The sequence below is a fragment of the Leptodactylus fuscus genome, chromosome 1, assembly GCF_031893055.1.
Source record: "Leptodactylus fuscus isolate aLepFus1 chromosome 1, aLepFus1.hap2, whole genome shotgun sequence".
NCBI lineage: Eukaryota > Metazoa > Chordata > Amphibia > Anura > Leptodactylidae > Leptodactylus > Leptodactylus fuscus.
The window spans coordinates 204,094,509-204,117,665 of NC_134265.1; the positions used below are offsets into that span (position 1 = coordinate 204,094,509).

Below are 23,157 nucleotides of genomic sequence, written 5' to 3' on the forward strand. Positions count from 1 at the left end.
CGATCATCTCTAACACTAGCCTAGGGAGGTGGGGGCGCGCACGGCTCTCTGAAGGCATGTCAATGAGAGAGGACCGGACCAAGAAGAACTGGCAGCGGATCTGTGCAGGTAAGTGGACACCAGGGGAGCTAAGTAGCCGGGGGATTTCTTTTAATCACTACACAGCGTGGAGTCCAAAAATTGAAACAATGTTTGTATTCCATGCTGTGTAGTGAATAGGATAGTTTTTAAAATCCGATCTTCGATAATTAAGAAAAATCCCATTGACTTGCATTAGGATCATAATTGGGATCAGGATCGGGTTCAGATGGAAAATGATTGGAAATCGGATTTTAAAAACGATCCTGAAATTTTAAGATCAGCTCAACCCTATACTTTGATTAAAAATGTGACTGCTCTCTGCCTGAAAAACATCTCTACAAGTTCCTGCCAAAGTCTGCATTTTAGTTAATTTAATGTTCGCTCTTTTGTTACAAGGCAAGTCCATCCCTAGATACATTCCATTCCATATTGCTTGTCTTCATCTTGCTTATCTCAGTGAGTGGAGAAGGCCATCATTTTCTCTCTTCACAAAGGTAATGGAGATGGGAGAAGGAGATTCTGCTCTCATCCGGCACAGATATGTCTAGGTTCAACTTCTTCACTTGAAGATCTCACAAATTCCCCAAATTTCATAAAGTCCCCAAAATATATGAAAGTACAAAACGATTGCAGTCCTTCTCTGATCTCAATAGAGTGGTAGAAATTTATGTGTATTTCCAACTAATCTCTTAGCTTCAGCTTAGTTCTGTCTTTGGAAAATACTTTGTAAATATCTGTATACCTGCATGAATATAAGTTTAAGTGTTCAAACTGCTTTTGTCTTCCTACAGGATGATATCCTTGGTGCCTGCTACAGGGGATGCAGGCTTTTTTCAATCTGCCACTTTGTGGATGTCACTGCTGATCTTAATACCACTAGAGCTGAATGTGAATCAGGTAAAACTATTGATAACACTCAATTATAAATCAACTTTTCAATTAATGTTACAAAAAATAATAGTAAATGTGAAGATAAGAATATACCTTATTAGGCAAATCTGCTTCCTTCTCCTTTTATTTGGCTGCTCTCCTCCTCCATATGTTCCCTGATCCTGTGTATTTACATTAAACCTAGTCTCCATATTAATTTCCCACACAGAACTCTTTGAAGAGGGGAAAGGGAAGGAGAAGGTTAATGATTAATGTATTGTCTCATTCAGTGCAGTGATAGACTCTTATATTAAAACATAACTAGTTAGCAGCTGCTGTTATTTGTATGTTTTTTTTTCCAGCAGCCTCTTCCTTCTCTTCTCCAACTCTCTGTATTATAAAAATGAATTTCTGTTTGTCTGTTCTCTATTGCAAACCAAACGACTGGACCGATCTTCACCAAATTTGGTATAGAGATACTTCAGGTATCCGGGAAGGTTTAAGACAAGACTCCAACTCGCTCGGATGTACCGTTGCTGAGATACAGCATTCCAAACACAATGCCCCCACTCCCCTTAGCCAATACAAACCTGCAAGTCTTTCACTCATATTCCAACTGCAATACACACGGTCACTCCACATGCACAATACAACACTGATATCCAAACTGAGATACACACACATCAGAGGATTAGATACACAGATCAGCACACATTATCACATGCCAGAGGATTCAATATACGCATCTGCACACAGTTCCACACACCAGAGGATTAAATATGCGCTTCTGCACACAATTCCATACACTGAAGGATTAGATATGTGCGTCTGCACACGGTTCCACATGCCGAAGGATTAGATACACACGTCTGCACCCAGTACCACATGCCAAAGGATTGCATACGTGCATCTGCACACAGTTCCACACACCAGAGCATAAGATAAACATGTCTGCACACAGTTCCACACGCCATAGGATTAGATATGCACCTCTTCACACAATACCACACAGGGGAGGATTAGATATGTGCATCTGCAGACAGTACCACATGCCGTAGGATTAGATACGCGCGTCTACAAACAGTTCCACACGCCGTAGGATTAGATACCCACCTCTTCACACAATACCACACAGGGGAGGATTAGATACGTGCGTCTGCACACAGTACCACACGACCAAGGGTTAAATATGCGCGTCTGCACACAGTTCCACACACTGAAGGATTAGATATGTGTGTCTGCACAAAATACCACACGGGGAGGATTAGATACGCACCTCTTCACACAATACCACACAGGGGAGTATTAGATATGCACATCTGCACACAGTTCAACACGCCAGACAATTAGATACAGGCATCTACATACAGCACTACATGGGGGAGGAACAGATACGCGCATCTGCACACAGTTCCACTCGCCAGAGGATTAGAAACGCACGTCTGCACACAGTACCATATGCCGTAGTATTAGATACGCACGTTTCTACACAGTTTCACACGCTGGAGGATTAGATAAGCACGTCTGCACACAGTACCACATGCTGTAGGATTAGATACGTGCGTCTGCTTACAGTTCCATATGCCAGAGGATTAGATACGCACGTCTGCACACAGTACCACACGCCAGAGGATTAGATACGAGCATCTGCACACAGTACCACATGCTATAAGACTAGATACGCACGTGTGCACACAGTTTCACTTGCCGGAGGATTAGATACGTGCCTCTTCACACAATACCACATGGGGGAGGATTAGCTACGCGCATCTGCCCACAGTACCACACCAACAAGGATTAGATACTTGCGTCTAAAAACAGTACTACACGGGGAAGGATTAGATACAGCTTTACTCCAGGTATCCATAACAACTGATCACAGGTTTTTCACTGATATCCAAAATGAGATACACATAATCACATGACGCTTATGGACATACACACAAACAACATACAAAATACACCGGTGCAAAATTGGACAATTCTTATGGGGACACTACACAAACATAAAATGTAATATACCCGTGCAAAGCCGGGTCCTCCTGCTAGTAAACTAATATAAATGGAGAAGGAAATATTTCTTTAATTAGATATATTACAAAGTTTCTTTAAATTTTTTTAAAAGTTATTTTATAATTGGAGGTATTCAGGAAATGCTGCTGAAATAAATTGCAGTAAATTTATATAGCATGAGGCCTTTTCATTAAATTAGTGCTACTATGTATCTTTACATCCTTATCTACCCATATAAACAGTATGCTTCTTATTTATCCATAAATGTCAGTAAATGAGTCTATTTACCAAAATAAAATCTACAAAGGTTTTGAAACAAATAAATGCATATTAGAACCTGTAATTTATCTCATACATTTATTCTCCTTCTGCCATAGCATGTGCTGAAGCCTATTCTAAAACAGATGAACAATATGGTTGTACAACAGGCTGCAGAAAACAGCTTACTGAAGTTGAAACTCAGAAAGAAAAGGTAAGTGAAAAAATGGTAGCATAAGTATTTTATTTTCTGACCAGTATATGTTCCAAACATGTTCTATATTGTTACAGGTACCGTGTCTGTACTGTGTATGATATTTGCAGAACTGTAGAGCATCGAGGGTCTCTGAAGCATAAACTGTGTTACAACGAGCACAGAATTTGTTGTTTTAACACTCAATATGGACAATCTGAGAAAAAAATAGAACATGCTGTTCCTGGGCTAGTTTCATGGATCTCTCAATAGATTCATGTCTATAAGGGATCCATGAAAGTTCCTTACTCTTGGATGTATACTCAATAAATGAAGTATTTTTTGGCGGCCAAGTGCACAGCAATGTTGTGTGACTGTAGCCTTAGAGACCTCTGATTCCCTTAAAAGTCTGTATTTTGAGCACCACTTCAGTGCTGTTACACCTCATGTACAAGCATGTATTTTGGGGTCTTAGTTGCATGGCTGACAACCTTGAAATTGATCGATAGTCCACAATATACAAAAAGGTTGATAAGAGAAGAGCCCAACCACATTACTGATGGAAGTGGAGGCCACTTGCACAAGCTGTGGATAGTGAGCAGAGTGGGAGTAGGGACCCTGCCAAAGGTGGCAGGTATAATATAGTTGTGGCCAACAGTTTTGAGGCTAAAACAAATTTTGGTTTTCACAAGGTTGCTGCTACAATTTTTATTTATAGCTTATATTCAGATGTATCTATGTTATACTGAAGTACACTTATAAGCATTTCATAAGTTTTTACCAGATTTTATTGACAAATACATCCAGTTTACACAAAGGGTGCATTCACACTGAGGAAGTTGGTGCTGATTCTGGTGTGGAACCCATTGAAGTCAATGGGAGTCTTTTTTTCAGCGCTGATTCTGACGTGGGGTCCACGCCAGAACTTCCTCCATGTGAATACATCCAAAGACTTGAGATTTACAGCATTGACCCTTATTTTCAAAACTTCTGCAGTTCACCCTTACAGCTTCTGGGCCAAACCCTAAATGATGACAACCCATTCTTACCTAACAAGTTCTTGGCATTTATTACAATTTCTTTATTTGGTTATTTATTATTAAAATACATTTAAATTATTATTATATAAATATTATTTAAAAAAATATTATTTAGTTCATTCGCTTTTTGAGGATTGCCCACAGGTTCTCAATTTTTCTGCAATGTGTGAATGGGATGATCTAGAATCTTATCCATTTTGAAGGTACTGTAAAACTCTGCGTTTTCACAATGTCATGCCCGGCATTGGACTGACGCCCAAAGGTGTGGAAGTGTTGTTCTTTTTATTGTAATTTTGCTGGATTTTTTTTTTTTGTCAAAGTCAAAAGTGTATGTAACAAAAATCTACGGACTTTCTGCTTCAGTTACACCTATAAGGAAACCGTTAGCATATGCGTAGGTATAATTGACATGCTGTAATTTCAAAAACGCATGCAACATTTCTGCTGTCGGTATTTTTCTGCAATGTGTGGATTGGATTTGTTAGATAAGTCAGAATGCCATCCACTTTTCAAGGACTGTAAAATGCTGCGGTTTTTGCCACAGCATTTCTGCCAGAGACAAACCGCAGCGTTTCCGCCACATGGAGACCCGGCCTTTATGTTTTTCTTATCTTCCCGTTTCTAATCTACCAGGTTGGTTCTAACTCTCTACATAAGGGTTTGAGCTGCATAGCAAACTACCTTGGAACCCTTTCAGATACCAGTAAATAGAACGGGCTATGACAAGATGCACATTGTGTTTGCAGCTTTCACTAGTTATTTCTGCTCATTTTGTTCCTTTTAGTTTATTTTTAAACCCATTATCAAAGTAGAAAGGTAAAATACAAAAGAAAGCAAGTAGCATATCAGCTTAAGTTTGTGAACCTTACTGGGAAATTTTATCCCCTATGTGATCTTACTAGCGATCTGGTTTTAGAGTCCAGCTGTCATTGCCCATGAGACAAAAACACGTACTATTAGCTATTGTCAATAGCAAGTCAAAGGTTTCTGTTGGCAAATTACAATGGGGAACCACTGGAGGATGTGAGTCTACCATCCATCAGCATAAGCGACAAATTAGAATACAGACTTTGACATTCCCTCTGAACAATGACTCTGTATCACAGATTTGTGTGGGCCGAAGTGCAGGCAAATACTGATGGAAAAAACTGTGGCTTATAGATAGTTCTGTGTAAGTTTTCTATGTGGTTAAAGCTTGAAATTCTAGTAACACAATAATACTTAATACATTTGCTACCTTCTCTTTACAGAATGTTATTCACAAATATTCAGATATGTGATTGCTTGTGTGCACTAATGTCTATATCTATATAATAATAGATCTCGTACCAGTGAGGAAATTGTTTGAGATTGACATACACTAATTTTAATAGGAGTTTGTTTTCTATACATTTAGTATTAATGAATTTTTAAGTTTCTGGTTTGTTTGTTTTCTTATTCACTTTTTATTCAAATTTTTATGAGAAGCAAAACAGCAAAAAAAAACAACAAAACTGATTAGGCAGTTTGTTTGTTTTTGTTTCCTGCTACATCGTTAATCATACAGGAAAAATATTTTTAGAAATTTGTAGACCAGGTGCTTTTGAAAACAATAATACCTAATGTGTATGTGTTTTACTGTAATTTTCTACTTTTATATGTACTCTAGGGAAAGGGGAGGGGGGTGGTTTTGAATTTTTTAATTTCTTAAATATTTTTTAAACAGTAATTTTTAGACCTCCTTGGGGTCTTGATCCTCAGGGAGTTTGATAATTACTGCAATGTTTTACCATACTAATTCATCGCACTATACCTATGCATAAAGTAGCCTGTCATACAAATGAATGCCAGACAAACCTGGGAGCCTTCAATAGGCTTCCAGCTATCCTGGCAACAGATTGCCAGTCCTGTCAGTTGCCATTGACAGATTGACAGTCCAAATTCCAGTTGTTGTCGATCCTAGCCAAAATAGCTCCTTGGTAAGCTTTGACTGAGATGCCAAGGGCCTTAAATGAGTTGGACACTTTCAGACTAATATAGGGAGCCAAATAAGGTTTGTACAATAAAATGTTTGCTGTTGTTCATTCAGTTATTTCTAGTCAATAAAATTCTGACCATGGTCATGTGATTTATGGGCCATGGTCATGTGATGAGTACACAGGTGCACAGCCCGTTACCAGGCAGATGTCTGAGTACTGTGCTGTGACTATTAATCAGCTGTGCACCGGTGTGCTCATCACATGACCATAGACTGTAAATCACATGACCATAGACTGATTTTCATCTACTAGAAGTAACAGAATGAATGACAGCAAGTAGAGATCTAGAAAACAGTGAGGAATTGATACAGAAAGTATATTGGAAAATTGTATTTCCTTTTATTGTACAAACAATAGTATTTGGCTCCCAATATTGGTCTGAAAGTGGCCAACCCCTGTTTTTTGGCGGAATTATTGTATTAAGGATTGGATCAGCCAACGAGATATTCCATAGAAGAATATGTAGAATATGTTATGATAAAAGATAATTTTTGCTTTCATTTTTCTTCTGTTTTTTGGTACCAGCATTCTTTCTTGACAGAAGATAGGGAAGGTTTATTACTGTCCCTGCCTTCTTGATCGCTGTGTACACAGTGCTCAATGAGTGCTGTATGCACAGCTATGGGAGCCACCATGATGCAGCTCCTCTCGAACCCAGTGGTCATGTGATTCATTGGGATCAGAGGCTGTTAGAGCTGCTGGGTCCTAGAGGACCCAGATCAGAGGAAGGAAGGAACCTCATCAGAGGTTCTAGCCCCACCTCTGAAAACACAATACAAAATAAAAATTACCATAATGAAGAGGAATAATTATTTGAAACAGTTTTTTAGCAGCACATTGTGTTACTAAATTTTTTTAAAAAAGTAAAAAACAGACACGTATCCCTCCTCTTTTGTTTAAAAACCCAAACAATAAAAATGTTATATCCCTCAAGACTGCACATACAAATGTGTCTTCCTCTGAACCTGAATTTGGCCCGGTACTGAAGTGGCTAATGATAATTTTTGTTTACATGTTGCAATTTGACCCTATAGATTAGAGAAAATTTCTAGATGAAGAAATTCAATATTTTTCCATGAATAGTTGCATGTAAATTCCAACAATTGTCATTAACCCCTTCCCGACATGCGCCGTAATAGTACGGCGCATGTCGGGTCTGTAACTATGGCGACCGCCCGGGAGCCGGGCGGCCGCCATAGCCGCCGGGTGTCTACTGCTTTAAGCAGTAGACAACCGGCTCTAATGCCTCTGATCGGTCCCCGGACCGATCGGAGGCATTAACCCCTCCGGCGCCGCGGTCAAAGGCGCCGGAGGCGCCATTTTCCCGGCGGCGCATGGGCGCCGCCATTTTGGCCGGGATCGCCGGCTCCTGGAGCATGCTCCAGGGCTGACGTCCCATTGCCATGACAGCCAGGAGCCTTGAACAGGCTCCCAGGCTTGTCTGCAAATCCTCTCTTTTGCAGGCTGGTCTATGCAGCCTGCAAAAGAAAGGATGCTTTTTTGCAATGCATTAGCATTGTAATGCATTGCATTAGTGATCAGACCCCCTGGGGTTCAACACCCCTAGGGGGTCTAATAAATGCAAAAATAAAAAATAAAAAAAAAAAGTTTAAAAAAAATATAAAAAAATATAAAAAGAATTAAAAGTTCAAATCACCCCCCTTTCCCTAGAACACATATAAAAGTAGTTAAAAACTGTGAAACTTATACATGTTAGGTATCCCCGCGTCCGAAATCGCCCGCTCTACAAATCTATAAAAATATTTTTCCTGTTCGGTAAACGCCATAGCGGGAAAAATAGTTGAAAGTGCCAAACCGCCGTTTTTTCACTGTTTTGATTCTGATAAAAATTTGAATAAAAAGTGATCAAAGCAATAGCATTTCCCAAAAATGGTAGAACTAAAAAGTACACCCAGCTCCGCAAAAAAAGACGCCCTATGCATCCCCGTACACTTACGTATAAAAAAGTTACGGCCGTCGGAATATGGCGACTTTTAGAAAAAAAAATTTTTAACACAGTTTTGGAATTTTTTTTAGGGGTCAAAATGTAAATAAAACCATATAAATTTGGTATCCCTGGAACCGTACCGAAACACAGAATATAGGGGACATGTCATTTTGGCTGCACAGTGAACGCCGTAAAACCAAAACCCGTAAGAAAGTCGCAGAAATGCATTTTTTCTTCAAATCCACCCCATTCTGAATTTTTTTCCTGCTTCCCAGTACATTATATAGAATAATTTATGGTAGCATCATGAAGAAAAATTTGTCCCGCAAAAATTAAGACCTCATATGGCTCTGGGAGCGGAGAAATAAAAAAGTTATGGGGTTTAGAAGGAGGGGAGTCAAAAACGAAAAACGAAAATCAAAAAATGCCATCGGCGGAAGGGGTTAAAGGGGTTGGCCACTTTCAGACCAATATTGACAAACAAATGTACAATAAAAAGATATACAGTTCTCCAATATACTTTCTGTATCAGTTCCTCTCTGTTTTCTAGATCTCTGCTTGCTGTCATTCATTCTGTTACTTCTAGAGGATAAAACTCTGATCATGGTCATGTGATTTACGGTCCATGGTCATGTGATGAGTACACAGGTGCCTCTCATTATAGTCACAGCCCAGTAATCAGACATCTGCCTGGTAATCAGCTGTGCACCTGTGTACTCATCACATGACCATGGACCGTAAATCACATGACCATGGTCAGAGTTTTATCCACTAGAAGTGACAGAATGAATGACAGCAAGCAGAGATCTAGAAAACTGTGAGGAATTGATACAGAAAGTATATTGGAAAATTGTATATCTTCTTATTGTACATTTGTTTGTCAATATTGGTCTGAAAGTGGCCAACCCCTTTAATGAGTTAGATGAACTCCGTAATCTGTTCAAATGATTTATTCCATATAATAAAGAGATCATCAATGAATCTTCTATATATTAAGATGTGATCCACCAGTTTAAGTGGTCTAGTTTCCAAAATGGGGAAAATTTTAGGAGTTTCCTCTAGCATTTCAGGGGCTCTGCAACATGGTGCCTGAAATTGATTCCAACAAAACCTGCCCTCCAAAAGCTAGTGACACTCTATCTGTCATGTACCCTACTAAGTGCATATACAGCACATTACACTGAAAGGGTTAAGAAGCTTCCTAAATGCTGCAGATTTGAGAGTGGGGTGATTTATGGGTGTTTCTATTTCAGAAGCCTTTCAAAGCTCTATTAGTACAGGATTTGTCCCTTGAAAAATGAGTTTTGGGAAGTCTGCAAAAAAACGCTTTTTTTTTTTTTTTACAGCAATTTGCTGTGTGCGGCCTTAGCCTAAAGGTGATTTTAGGCTGAGTCCATAAGGGGTTAAAAGGGTGTGTACCACTTGCCCGAAACATATTCACTGCCATATTGTTACTACCATGTTACAGAGCACATATACAGTGATGGTAACGATAGGGAATACAGAGACTTAAACCGGGATTTTGTGGAATGGTGCCAGCTGAACCACCTCAGGATTAATGCTAGGAAGACCAAGGAGATGGTGGTGGACTTTAGTAAACGGAGAAGTGCTTCGATCCCGGTGGAGATCCAAGGGTCATGCATTGAGATAGTTAAGACTTAAAGAGGACCTTTCACCATATCTGGGCACAGGCAGTTCTATATACTGCCAGAAAGCTGACAGTGCGCTGAATTCAGCGCACTGTCGGCTTTCCCGATCCGTGCCCGGTGTAAAGCGCTATCGGTCCCGGTACCGTAGCGCTTTACAGTCAGAAGGGCGTTTCTGACCATTAGCCAGAGACGTCCTTCTGCCTCGCGGCGCCAATCGCGCTGTGCTGTGGAGCGGGGAGGAACTCCCCCCTCCCGCTCCTGATAATGCTCGTCTACGGACAAGCTGTGTGAGCAGAGGGAGGGGGCGTTCCTCCCGGCTCCACAGCACAGCGCGATTGGCGCCGCGAGGCAGAAGGACGTCTCTGGCTAATGGTCAGAAACGCCCTTCTGACCATAGAAGAGCTACGGTACCGGGCCGTAAGCTCTTCACACCGGGCACAGATCGGGAAAGCCGACAGTGCGCTGAATTCAGCGCACTGTCAGCTTTCTGGCAGTATATAGAACTGCCTGTGCCCGGACATGGTGAAAGGTCCTCTTTAAGTACCCGGGTGTGCTCCTCAATAATAAGCTACACTGGGCTGGTCACCTGGAGGCGCTGCACAGAAAGGGCCACAGCAGACTCTACCTGCTCAGGAGGCTGAGAACCTTCGGAGTCCAGGGGACACTTCTTAGGGCCTTTTTCAACTCTGTGGTTGCTTCAGCCATCTTTTTCGGTGTGGCCTGCTGGGGGAGCAGTATATCAACAAGGGACAGAAATACACTCGACAGGCTGATCAGAAGGGCCAGCTCTGTCCTGGGGAGCCCCCTGCACCCAGTACAGGTGGTGGGTGACAGAAGGATACTGTCCGTGGTGAGCTCCATGCGGGAGAACAAATCTCACCCCATGTATGGGACCTTGATGGCACTTGGCAGCACTGTAAGTGACCGTGGCCATGGTGAGAAGGAGCGCTTTCGCAAATCCTTCCTTCCAACCGTGATCAGGCCGTATAATCTACATCAAACCAAGCAAAGATCACTCTGCAAAGGAAACTAAATGATTATGATTATGAAGTCTTCCTTCTTTCTTTCTTCTGTTCCTTAGATGCTATGGACTCCTAGTATACAGTCCTATGAAAAAGTTTGGGCACCCCTATTAATCTTAATCATTTTTAGTTCTAAATATTTTGGTGTTTGCAACAGCCATTTCAGTTTGATATATCTAATAACTGATGGACACAGTAATATTTCAGGATTGAAATGAGGTTTATTGTACTAACAGAAAATGTGCAATATGCATTAAACCAAAATTTGACCGGTGCAAAAGTATGGGCACCTCAACAGAAAAGTGACATTAATATTTAGTAGATCCTCCTTTTGCAAAGATAACAGCCTCTAGTCGCTTCCTGTAGCTTTTAATCAGTTCCTGGATCCTGGATAAAGGTATTTTGGACAAACAATTCAAGTTCAGTTAAGTTAGATGGTCGCCGAGCATGGACAGCCCGCTTCACATCATCCCACAGATGTTCAATGATATTCAGGTCTGGGGACTGGGATGGCCATTCCAGAACATTGTAATTGTTCCTCTGCATGAATGCCTGAGGATTTGGAGCGGTGTTTTGGATCATTGTCTTGCTGAAATATCCATCCCCGGCATAACTTCAACTTCGTCACTGATTCTTGAACATTATTCTCAAGAATCTGCTGATACTGAGTGGAATCCATGCGACTCTCAACTTTAACAAGATTCCCGATGCCGGCATTGGCCACACAGCCCCAAAGCATGATGGAACCTCCACCAAATTTTACAGTGGGTAGCAAGTGTTTTTCTTGGAATGCTGTTTCTTTTTGGACGCCATGCATAACGCCTTTTTTTATAACCAAACAACTCAATTTTTGTTTCCAAAATGAAGCTGCCTTGTCCAAATGTGCTTTTTCATACCTCAGACAACTCTATTTGTGGCGTACGTGCAGAAACGGCTTCTTTCTCATCACTCTCCCATACAGCTTCTATTTGTGCAAAGTGCGCTGTATAGTTGACCGATGCACAGTGACACCATCTGCAGCAAGATGATGCTGCAGCTCTTTGGAGGTGGTCTGTGGATTGTCCTTGACTGTTCTCACCATTTTTCTTCTCTGTCTTTCTGATATTTTTCTTGGCCTGCCACTTCTGGGCTTAACAAGAACTGTCCCTGTGGTCTTCCATTTCCTTACTATGTTCCTCACAGTGGAAACTGACAGGTTAAATCTCTGAGACAACTTTTTGTATCCTTCCCCTGAACAACTATGTTGAACAATCTTTGTTTTCAGATCATTTGAGAGTTGTTTTGAGTAGCCCATGATGCCACTCTTCAGAGGAGATTCAAATAGGAGATCAACTTGCAATTGGCCACCTTAAATACCTTTTCTTATGATTGGATACATCTGGCTATGAAGTTCAAAGCTCACTGAGGTTACAAAACCAATTTTGTGCTTCAGTAAGTCAGTAAAAAGTAGTTAGGGGAATTCAAATCAATAAAATGATAAGGGTGCCCATACTTTTGCACCGGTCAAATTTTGGTTTAATGCATATTGCACATTTTCTGTTAGTACAATAAACCTCATTTCAATCCTGAAATATTACTGTGTCCATCAGTTATTAGATATATCAAACTGAAATGGCTGTTGCAAACACCAAAATATTTAGAACAAAAAATGATTAAGATTAATAGGGGTGCCCAAACTTTTTCATAGGACTGTATCTTTCTCAGCATATGTGTGTCTACTTCCGTAATATATTACTGTGTATTATCTTGTATCTGTATTACTATGCTGCTGTAACATACTGAAATTTCCCCACTGTGGGACTATTAAAGGATTATCTTATTTTATAATATACTTTTATTATATATGTCATTCTTCTACATTTGGAGAAAAACACCATTAAAGCCTTATGCATTTGGTTAGGCATTTGGTGAACTGGGGGTAGGCGCTTGTCAATCAGATCCCTACCATTTCCTCCGACCTGTGCCACCCTATCCCGTGATTCTGGAACCAGCAAGAGATCATACACAATAAAGTTGTGTTGTTTATCACTGCAATATGCTCTGTAACACAATGGTGGTAGTTGTATATGCTTGGGATAGTAGAATCCCTTTAACATGAAAGAACTCAAATTATACGCTTTCCCTTTTTATTCTATTATTCTACTTTGATAGTTGCTGGATCTCAGACTTCCCACTTCCTTCTCCATGTTTGACCTGATCTCTGGCTTCTGTAGCGACATTGTGAGTTCAGCTCAGAGCTTCATCTCATCTACCTGGACTTTCTATCTACAGTCTGATGATGGAAAAGTTGTGGTGTTCCAGGTAAAACTTCATTTTCACTTCAACTACTACCTACTTTTTGTGTGGCAATACAAGTTTACTCATCAGTTAAAGGGGATCTGTCAGGTATAAAATGTCTCCAAAACAGTGCTGTGACCTTTTTAACCCCTTCCCAACATCCCCTGTAATAATACAGCGGATGTCGGGTATTTAACTATGAAGGCACACAGACAGCTAAGAGGCTGCAAATGTCAATCACTGCTAAAGTGACTTTGGGCAGCAATTTTAGAACACTTTCAAAGCATGCTTATATATCAGTAAAAAAAATTCTCAGCATTGCTTCAGTGGTTTAGAGACACAAAGGTATGTTTCCATTCCAATGATAGGTCCCTATATGGCTCTCTTATTGTTTTGAAAGGCATTTTAGACATGACAGATTCCCTTTAGCCCCCCTACAGTTTTGAATGTGTCCTGTTCGGGGCTTGAGCAAAGTGCATTACAGTTCACCCTGAATAGGACAAGTTCAGGGACACTAAGATTAAAAGGCTCTAACTTTAGGAATCTTGACTTTAAAGACCAGGATCATGCCTGTAGTTCACATAGATTTAAAGATATCACTGGTGAAAGCGGATGTACATATACTCTTAATTTCTCTTTAACCAGTGTGCAGAAGAAGAAATGAAGTTTAATTCTCTTGTCCCTGTCACTTCATATAACCCCACGGGAGGAGATACCATGCACTTTTGTATATGATATCACCCCCCCTCCTTATTCTCAATCAAAAGCATACTTGCCATGTAACCCCTTATATTCTGCGATCAATTGTGACCACAGTAACTAGGTCGTTTTACAGAAAAAGTACAAATATACTTTTTACCCCCTTGTTAATGATAAAAAAAAAGTAAAAGAAAAAAAACACACGATTGGTATCACCACATCCTTAATAACCCCCCAAATTAAATTAGTACGTTATATATTCTACATGATAAATGCCATAAACCTTAAAATTCAGATGCCAGAATTGATGTTCTCTGATCTCACCGTCTTCTGCCCCAAGAAACTGGACAGGGGACGGAAACCTGGCAGTCAGTTTTCAAACCCATTCAAGTGAATAGGTTTGAAAAGTGAGCGCCTGTGAGCGTTTTGCATCTGTCTTCGGCAAAGCCATTTTTGGTGGGGTTTTTTTAACCGGACACAAAGTCCTGCATGTCCGACTTTGTGTCCGGTTAAAAAAAACGGTTTCATCGCGGACAGATACAAAACGCTCGCTTTTCAAACCCATTCACTTGAATGGGTTTGAAAACTGACTGCCGGGTTTCTGCCCCCTGTCCAGTTTCTCGGGCAGAAGACAGAAACTCAGCTGGATTGCCTAAAGTGTACACGGGCGCAGGTGTGAACCCACCCTTAGTAGGTTCAATAAACTAATACAGTAATTGTATCTTCCTCTTTAATTGTCTTACAGTCACAGCCAGAAGTAGAATACCCAATTCTCGAACTTCAAGCTCCAAGATCTGAGGTCACTGATAAGACTTGGCTTTCTTCACGACTCAACACCCTAAAGCCTCACACAGGTATTAAGGAAATATACTGCGTATTCATACCCACTTCCCTTCATTGAAGTCCTTTCCCCTCCCCCATTGAATTTGATGGACTTTTCTTTTTTAAACTATACTAACTGTATACTAACCGTATAACTATTTTATATTGATGTTTAAAGAGGAAATCCAGGTTCTGAAAAAAAAAAAGTTTGGAAATAGCATAAAATGAGAAAGAATAAGTAGTCACTTGTCTGTTGCATTGGCGATCCGGCGCTGGCTCCTTGTTGCTCCTCCAAGTCTGTTTACATGATGATGACCGCTGGCTATTACTAGCATTCTGGCTCAGTGATGGGATGTCAGTAATATGGTGATTGACTGGTGCTTTGTTACATAAAGTCCAGACGGACATTCAGAAAGCCAAAGTGGATTGCTGGGATAATGGACAGGTGAATATTCATCCTTTTATGTTATGCTATATGCAGTAGTTATTATTCTTTTCCTTACCTTGATCATCACTATAAAGTCTCTGTTCACCATCACATACAAAGGATGTATGCTCCCAATGCATACTATATAAAATAAAATATGTAACACTTTGCAGTAGGTGTTAATTAAAATGTTCCTATTTTGTATCTGCATCTCCTATGCAGTCTATGCATCTGCACAGACTGCGTATAAATCGTTGCTAACATATATTTGTAGATTAGTCAGAGTTACAAAATAGGTGAAAAATAACAAACAGTATGAGTTCAAGCCTGCAGATTGAGGCTAAGGCCCCACGGGGCATCCCACAGCAAAAAAGTGCTGCGGTAAAAACCACGGCGGCAATGTATTACGTTTCTTCCTGTAGCGCTTTAGACAGGCAGTTTGCAGAGGTTTCCTGGTTCAATTATTCCTATGGAGAAACTGCCGGCATTTCTGTAGATATAATTGACATGCTGCAATTTCCAAAACCACGGCATGTTCGCACTGTAATTTTTACCACAAAATGGGTATGGGATTTGCTAGAGTACCATCCACTTTGCCCTGACTGTAAAACGACACGATTTTTCATGCAACATTTCCGCTGCGTGCAAATTGCAGAGTTTACGCCTTCTGGGGCACTTGTCTTATACTAGAAAGATTGTGTTTCCTGTTGGTTACCATTAGAGATGAGTGAATAGTATTTGAAACTAGAGTTTCAAATACCTCGCTCCCATAGGAATGCATAGGAATGCATGGGAGCAGCCGTACAGCAAAGTTACCATGTAGACTGAGGGTAAGTTCAGACGGGTAGCCACGATTGAAGGCCGGTGCACTGCATCGGCATCCAGCCGCGCACTCCGCTCCGGATTAGGCCCAATGAATGGGCCTAGTCCGGAGGAGGGTGTGTCTTCAGGCCAAATTACAAGGTGAAACGGCCTGAAGAATAAGCATCTCGCTTCTTTTTCTGGGAGCCGGCACAGGCGGAAAAAGCTCCTGAGCGGGTCCCATTGATTTCAATCGGAGCTGTCTTTTTGGTCAGGATTTTGAAGCGGATACGGCCTCAAAACCCTGACCAAAAAGCTCAGTGTGAACTTACCCTAATACTCTGCATATAAGCCATAGAAAAGAACTACATGAGAATAATATACTTTTTTTTTGTTTGTTTCTTTTTTTTTTTTTTTTTAGGAGACACGCAGTTCCAAAAGTTTTGTCTAAGCATGACATTTTTAGAATATTTATGAAATTAGAGAACGGCATAGAAGTTGGAAAAGCTTACAAAAAAAATTTTAAAAAAAAATCGGAAACATTAAGCTCATTCTTTGTCTGAAGGACCTGGCACGTCTAAGTACTATACAGACAGGCTATCAAATTCACTGGGCACTGTAATAGTTAATGTCTGTAGTGGTGCTGCAGGGAAATTGAAGGCGTCCTGCAAGATATGCCCATAGATTACAGCACTGAAACTTCTTGTAGTCAGCTTCAGTACATGGATAGTCCCCAATGGTACTGAAAATTCAATTAAGTAGCAGCAAAGGGGTGCTTGAGCGTTCTATAATAGGTTACAATACAACCATCTAAATGAAACCATAATCTATTTTACTTTCTTATTAAAATATGGAACAATAGTATTCGTTTGGTAATGAGAATGGTTCTTTTATATTAGACTTGCAAGAAAAAGGAAGAGCAACTAATTACCTGAATGTCTGAACTGATTACTATTAAAATTGGCAAAGGGATGGTGATGTGGGTTTGCAAGGTGCTTTGTCCTTAAATAAACCAGGGGTACTCAGCTGCTCAACTACTTGTAGTAAAGATCTGTTGACTGGGATTCTCCATCAAGTAAAGATCTGAGCTGAACAAGTCCAGACAAAAAGACGCATCTGACTATAAAATGCACAAGAAAAATTAGGATAGAATATTTCTTAATATAGCATAATTCTGTGTTGCGTACACTAAGGAGCATTATACTGTTGGTGGGGGCACGAAGCAATGTTATATTGTGGGTGGGGGCACTATATAATGACTTTATTAAAATGTTCTTGTTTGTCAGTTATAAGTATAGAGTATAGGCAATGCTTAAATTGGGGAAAAATTTTTTAATGGGAACTCTGAAAAGACCCCCGGATATAATGATAGTGGTGTTTGTGGGGTTCTTTATACCAGTTTTTTTTTGGGGGGAGGGGGAATGTTTAAATGTAGATTGTGAGCCCCATATAGGGATTACAATGTACTTTTTTTTTTTCCCTATCAGTACATCTTTGTAGAATGGGAGGAAATCCATGCAAACACAGGGAGAACATACAAACTCCTTGCAGATGTTCTTCCTTGCGGGATTCGAACCCAGGACTCCAGCACTGCAGTGCTAACCACTGAGCCACCGTGTTGTCCCCTTTATACCAGTTTTAAGACAGTTTGTCTTTATGTGAGAACTAAGTTCCGATGCGTTCCGGCCCTATTTAAACAGAATATAGGTGTCAATGTAGTTATATTTGACCATCAAGAACAAACCAAATGAGAGTGTCTACAGAATGTCTAGTGCAGAGTTTCTGAAACTTATTTTGTCTACCGCCCACTTTGAGAATCAATTATTTTCTAGCGCCACTGTAGGCCTCCAGCGACCACAAAAGGGGCATTATCGCCCACTTTGAGAAACAGTGGTCTAATAGAACAGAATGGATCAAACTGTGTTAAGCTTTGCTTGTTCCAACTTCTATGTTTAAGCAAAACTTAAGTTTGTTTCCATTTGAAAAGATTTATTATTCTATCTGATCTAAGGGGGTCCAGCTCACAAGATTGGGGTATGGCAATGACACGGGTCAGACAGGCAGTAGGTTTAAAATCCAGAGTGTTTTATTTTAGTATCTTCAGCATAAAACATTTGTCAGCAAAACAAAAGAAACAAAACCTAAGCCTATCCGGCTCTAACTGAACATCAGCATGCCTTTCTATGCTAGAGCAGGTCACACATAACATCCAATGCAGTGACCAAACGGTACATACCGTCCCAGTAGTGCTTTGTCTCACTCTGGCTGCAAACACTGGCAGCCCTCCTTCAACCAGGCTTCTTTCCCCAGTAATGGCCATGAGGAAGCCTCACCTGTGAGCACCTGGGATGAAGGGAAAAACCTGTGGTGGAGTGGGGGTGTGGTCTGGAAGGCTCCAACTACCAACCTGCCCTCCAGTCCAGAAAAACCAGCCCATGATACGGTAAACAAAAGAGCCCTAGCAGACTATGCTCTGCTAGAGCAGAAATTACCGTATTTTTCGGACTATAAGACGCACTTTTTTTCCCCCACATTTCGGAGGAAAATGAGGGTGCGTCTTATAGTCTGAATGTGGATTTGCAGCATGGCCGCGCTACTGCCACCGCTGGTTTTCTTCAGCGGCAGTAGCGCGGCAATCTGCAGGCCCCGGCAGCTAAGACAGTCCCCGGCATCTGCTGTAATAGACCGGCGGATGCCGGAGAGTGTCTTAGCTGCCGGGGCCTGCAGATTGCCGCGCTACTGCCACCACTGGTTTTCTTCAGCGGCAGGAGCGTGACTATACTGCAGGCCCCGGCAGCTAAGACACTCCCCGGCATCCGCCGGTCTATTACAGCAGATGCCGGGGACTGTCTTAGCTGCCGGGGCCTGCAGATTGCCGCGCTACTGCCGCTGAAGAAAACCAGCGGTGGCAGTAGCGCGGCCATGCTGCAAATCCACCCCTCCTCCACAGGTCCCGGCAGTCAGTTAGCCCCCCCCCACCGGCCCCATACCTTTAGTGATGCAGGCCGGCTCCTGCACGGCGAGGCCGCAGGAGCCGACCTGTTCCGATGACAGCTGGGAGCCTAATGAAGGCTCCGAGGCTTGTCATAGATATATATTACTATCGCGGCTGGTCTATGACCCTCCGCGATAGTAATGTATAGAATCTCCCATAGACGGCAATACACTTGTATTGCCGTCTATGGGACTTGCAATCAAATGATTGCAGGTTCAAGCCCCCTAGGCGGGGGATATTAAAATATTAAAAAAAAAAAAAAAAAAAAAACCACTTAAAAAAATATAATAAAAAATAAAATAAATAAAAGTTCACCTCCTTTCCCTAGAATACATATAAAAGTATAACATTACTGTGAAACATACACATTAGGTATCCCTGTGTCTGAAAATACCCGGTCTACTAATATTTTTATGTACAGTGAACGTCAAAATCAAAAGTGCTAAACTGCCGGGTTTTTCTCTCTGTTTTGCCTCTGAATTAAATAAAAGGTGATCTAAGCAATAAACATTTCCCAAAATGGTATATCTAAAAAGTACACCTGGCCCCACAAAAAAAACGCCCTATACATCCCCATACAGCTGTAGGGTCACCTGTCAATGTGGCCTTGCAGCTGTTCCAAAACTACAACTCCCATATATTAAATATTTTACCATTTTTTGCCTGAAAATTTTTTTTCCCTATTTTTCTCCTCTAAACCTGCGTCTTATAGTCCAGTGCGTCTTATAGTCCGAAAAATACGGTATCTCTCTGGGTTTCCTTTATCTCACCTGGCTGAGGAAACCAGATGAAATATACACCCCATCCACCACTTTACCGTACACTTTGCCACACTGATGAGAAGGAAAAAATTCCAAAAAATGTAAATATATTTACTGCTGAAAAAGTCAGACTAACTTCACGTCTCCGTTGGAGATTCCACCGCAGAAACCACCAGAAATTGGCAGAGAGTAGAGTCCAGTACGGAGGAGTTTTTTCTGTTTCAGTATTAAAATGTTATAGTCCATGGGGTGTCCGTGGGTAACCACTGTTTTAGCGGTCAGGCTCACCATCGTTTAGGTCCTCCAGTGTATACAAATGATGAAGAGTCGGGCACAGATGTGAAACTACCCTCACATTATATTCCATAGTTATTTCTAGAATTATCATCTAAACTGTCCCTATGGTTGTTGGGGTTTTTTTTTTACTTCTTTATAGGTGCACGTGACAAAACTGAAAAAAGTTCATTTAAGGAGACCAAAGTGAAGCATAAGTTACCCCACATGGAAACCCCACAGTCAGAACATGACTTTCTGGGCTGCATGTCCAAGTAAGTGTCAATAAAAATATGTATACACACCCAACTACTTTCTAATCTTATACCATCTCTTCAAGCCTTCATCAATAAAGAGGTTGTCTAAGATTAGAAAGAGTGTTACTTTTTTTTTTTTTTTTTATTAAAACAGGCTGGGTTTTCTAACTCTTCATTTAAGTCAAAGGTGTAACAGATGCATTCCTTGTGTAGGACTGGCTCTTTCCCAGGGAGAAAAATTACATTTTTTTTTCTAATAATAGACATCCAGTACAACCAGAATATAACTATAAGGATACCTTTCATCTGGTAGCATGTTATAGAACAGAAGGAGCTCAGCAAATTAATATAAGGTCTTTTAAAAATAGATTCAAGGAGCGTTCACACCAGCGTCTGCTGTCCGCCCAGGGGTTTCTGTCTTCCCTGCAGAAACTGGATAGGGGACGGCTTACCAGCAGTGAGTTTAAAAACCCATTCATCAGAATGGGTTTTTAAAGCAAGCTGCCGGTGTCCGTATGCAGCCTCTCCATGGGGGAACCTTTTTTTTTATATTTTTTTTATTTTGGATGGACACAAAGTTCTGCACGTCCGACTTTATGTTCACGCAGAAGAAACAGTTTCCCTGCAGAAAGGCTGCATACGGACACCGGCGGTTTGCTTTAAAAACCCATTCAGATGAAGGGGTTTTAAAAATGATCGCTAGCAAGCCGTCCTCTATGCAGTTTCTCTGGGGATTAGGATGGAAACTCCTGGCAGACAGTAGCCGCTGGTGTGAACACTGCATCAGAATGACAAATATTTATTCATTTAAGCCTGCTGTTTCTAATCTTAGTAGTCCAGTGGACCATTCTACTTAGCGATTGATAGCCTTTCCAGTATGCATACAGAGATAAGTGTCAGTAAACATAAACATGGAACAAACAATTGTACCGAGCGACCAAATTCTGTCCGCTCCAACAGTCCTTTTGGAATTATTGACAGTAATGAACTGGAGCACTGATGAGCAGCAGGAAACCCAACACACACATCGGGTGGAATAACAGGGATAAACGACCAGAATTCGGAAATAACACTGCGCTGACTCCAAACGTATTTAATTCAAACAACGCACTTTATTGGATTTCAAACACACAGTGTGTTTGAAATCCAATAAAGTGCGTTGTTTGAATTAAATACGTTTGGAGTCAGTGCAGTGTTATTCCCAAATTCTGGTCGTTTATCCCAGTCACTGATCAAAGACCACACGATAGACTCAAATCCTATTATACAATAGACCCAAAACAACTATATACGAGTCTACTCATACCCTTCTGCTCTATAAAGTGCTGCTGGCAGGTCAGACTGCATGTTCAATGTCATAAGTTTATTTTGTTTCTTTGTTTTGTTTTTTTAAGTGTCCAAAATGTGGATATATTTTTTTCTGTTTTTGAAACTATTCTTGTTACTTTAGACAAAACTTTCTTCTGTAATTTTCTGTGTAGGCGCTCAGGATTACCACGCTGGATTCTGGCTGCATGTTTATTTCTGTCTATCATGGTGATGCTGTGGCTTAGCTGTGCCAGCTTGGTGACTGCTCCTGATCAGCACATAAAGGCTCAGGTAGTGTACACAAGTGATTTCTCACCGTTGAACTGAATACTCACTTTCTTAGTGTCACACCTTTCTGGTGCCTGAGTGGGACAAATATTGAAGAAATATCCTTTCTAATTTTCGTTAGTTAAAGAATATGCAAATAAATCCATGGAGAAAGGAAAATTTGCTCCAGCATCACATTTTTGGAAGGTAGCACTTTATAGTTCAATTCCTGTTTTTTATTTCAGAAACCTAGTGGCATGTTCTGGGATTAACTCTCTCCCATTTCTGAACAAGTCCAACTTGGGGTTTGAGCAAAGTGCACTACACTTTACCCGCAGCATGATACATTTCGAGAGATGGCAGAATTGGCAGTAACATTTTCAGGAGGGTTTTTGCAATTTTAATGTGACTCTTAGGTGGTTAAAGGTAACTCGGAATATCTCCTCCAGAAGAGATCCCTTGTAGAGGAGCAGATCAAGCCACTAGATTCTGGAAAATGAGGCATTGGAAGTTATTTTCAAAAAAGAGGAACTACAGCACCTTTTGCACCAAAGAGAACTTATTTGAATATTATTTCCCAGAAACCTTAGCACGGCTTTAATCATCTAAGTCTTTCTTCAGATGGTCTGCAAAGATAGTCTCCTTAAAGAGAATAGTACCTCTTCTGACTGAGGTATTTTTTATTAGGAATCCTTCTGCCACAATCTGAACAATCTTAATAAAACCTATGAGATAAGAAAATAGCTGACGTACACCTGGTATTATATGGTATTATATACAAGCCAAGTGGATGCTTCAAAGTTAAGCTTAGAAATATCAAAGGGCTGACACAAATGTTATGCTAAGAAACTTGGTTTCTTTGTAAATTTTGCAGGAGAAGCAGTTGTGTTTGACAAATGTCGAATAAATGTTTCAACGCTAACAGTGAGCATAAAATACAGTTCACTACAAGCATTATATTCCCCAGTGTATAGACAGTAGCTATCCACATTGTCTGTGGATAGATGGAACTTGAAGATTATTCTGGCTATATTTAAGATACGATAATCCTTTAACCCCTTCCTGTCGCAGGCATTTTTCGATTTTCGTTTTCCATTTTTGACTCCCCCCTTCCAAAGCCCATAACTTTAATTTTTCCACTCTCAGAGCCATTCATGATGCTACCATTAATTATTCTG

The 23,157-nt window shown here is 40.7% G+C and overlaps 1 protein-coding gene across 1 annotated transcript in view; it reads left to right on the top strand.

Annotated features, from left to right (window-relative positions):
• Positions 1-23,157, top strand: part of TMEM59L (transmembrane protein 59 like) — a 42,984-nt gene that overhangs the window by 17,575 nt on the left and 2,252 nt on the right. Inside the window, exons 2-7 of the mRNA XM_075283652.1 lie at positions 873-978; positions 3,342-3,436; positions 13,244-13,393; positions 14,814-14,922; positions 20,311-20,422; positions 21,886-22,003. Coding sequence (XP_075139753.1) covers positions 873-978; positions 3,342-3,436; positions 13,244-13,393; positions 14,814-14,922; positions 20,311-20,422; positions 21,886-22,003 — 690 coding nt within the window. The remainder of the gene's footprint in view (positions 1-872; positions 979-3,341; positions 3,437-13,243; positions 13,394-14,813; positions 14,923-20,310; positions 20,423-21,885; positions 22,004-23,157) is intronic.